We start from the raw sequence: 1619 nt of genomic DNA on the forward strand, positions 1-1619 counted from the left end.
TATATATATATTACGAGAAAGAGAAAGAGAGAAAAAAAAATAAATCCGGGGGTTGTTGAGTCGTACGTTAATATTTCAACGATATATCTAAATATAATAATTATATTACGAAACATAATATATTATGTATGTGCGCCGTGTGTGTGTATGTATATATATAGATTTTTTTTTCTCTCTCTTTCTATCTTTCAATTTTCAATTGAACCACACATGATTTATTTATTGATATTAATCTAATTCTAATTCGTTTGTCGTTACAATCGTTACGACGTTATTTGGAAATAACCAAAAGAAAATGTAATTTTTCCCATATTACGTGTGTGGGTAATGGTTTTTTCTTTTGGTTCATATAAAATAGCACAAAATTGCACACACTCTCTCTCGGTTGGTCAATTTTCGATATAAATTAAATACAAATATACCTATGTGTTTTATGCATGTACGCGTTTGTATGCGTATATGCGTCGTATGTGCGTGTGTGTGTGTGTGTGTGTGTGTGTCTAATACGTGAGTGTATTTTTCTCTCTCTCTCTTTCTTTCGAAACCGTGTAGGAATAAAATGCGGAAAAATTTCAAGAACAATAAACAACATAAAGGTGACACAAGGCGCGATGAGTTTTTAACATTTTCTCTTTTTTTTTTTTTTTTTCTTTTTCTTTTTTCTTCAGGCTTTTTTTTTCTTTCTTTTTTTAACCAAGAGATGATGATGAAGAAGGAAACTTACGTTCGTCGAGCCTTCACCGCCCAATCCATATTTCGTTGCACAACGTATTCCACAAACGTGACACAACGATGCCTCTCGTGTTGCTACTTTTATCCTTCCTTCTCTTTTTATTATTATTACTGTTATTATTATTATTACTATTATTATTATTATTATTATTATTATTATTATTATTATTATTTTTTCCCGTCGTAGTGCTCTTCGTCTTCTTTATTAATATTATTAATATTATTAATTTTATTTTTTCTTTTTCTTTTTCTTCCTCTTCTTTTTGAAATAAGAAAACGTTAAAAGAAAAGAAACGAAAAATATTGCACACTGTTGGAAACACCGTAAGCACACCACTGTTCCTTGCGTTAAAATTCTATCTACTATATATCCTCATTTATTTATTTATTTATTTATTTATTTATTATTATTATTATTATTATTATTATTATTATTATTAATTATCCACGAGAAAATCCGTCTTCTTCTTCGTCCTCTTCTTCTTCTAATTACACGTATAGGTACAATATACATATACATACGATGTATATTTTATGTTTTTTTTTCTTTTTATGATTTTTTCTTTTTTTTTCTTCACTACCAGTTAACTAACGCGTGAGTTTCAAAACAAATACATCACCGTTTTTGTTAATTTTTTTTTTTTTTTAAATATTTTTTATATATTTCTTTTGAAATTGGAGGTAGCAATGGGGTGATACGTGTTACGATAGTTTAGAAGATTGGAGAATAAATCGAGATGAGAACTTAGAGAGTAAAAGAAAAAAAAAAAAGTCGGAGCACGAGTTTAAGAACGAAAGAAAGAACAACGGCGGAACGAGAGACCCAAACGGAAGAACAAACGATCGCTGCACTGACCAGGAGGAAACTGACGGCGTGTGGCGTGCGC

General features: G+C 29.7%; 1 protein-coding gene across 1 annotated transcript in view; it reads right to left on the reverse strand.

Annotated features, from left to right (window-relative positions):
- Positions 1-880, reverse strand: part of LOC106787541 (protein gustavus) — a 35966-nt gene extending 35086 nt beyond the window's left edge. The window contains exon 1 of the mRNA XM_014749964.1: positions 725-880. Coding sequence (XP_014605450.1) covers positions 725-753 — 29 coding nt within the window. The 5' untranslated portion in view covers positions 754-880. The remainder of the gene's footprint in view (positions 1-724) is intronic.
- Positions 881-1619: the final 739 nt, after the last annotated feature.

This window comes from Polistes canadensis, unplaced genomic scaffold (genome assembly GCF_001313835.1).
Source record: "Polistes canadensis isolate GaletaPanama2010 unplaced genomic scaffold, ASM131383v1 scaffold_104, whole genome shotgun sequence".
Lineage (NCBI taxonomy): Eukaryota > Metazoa > Arthropoda > Insecta > Hymenoptera > Vespidae > Polistes > Polistes canadensis.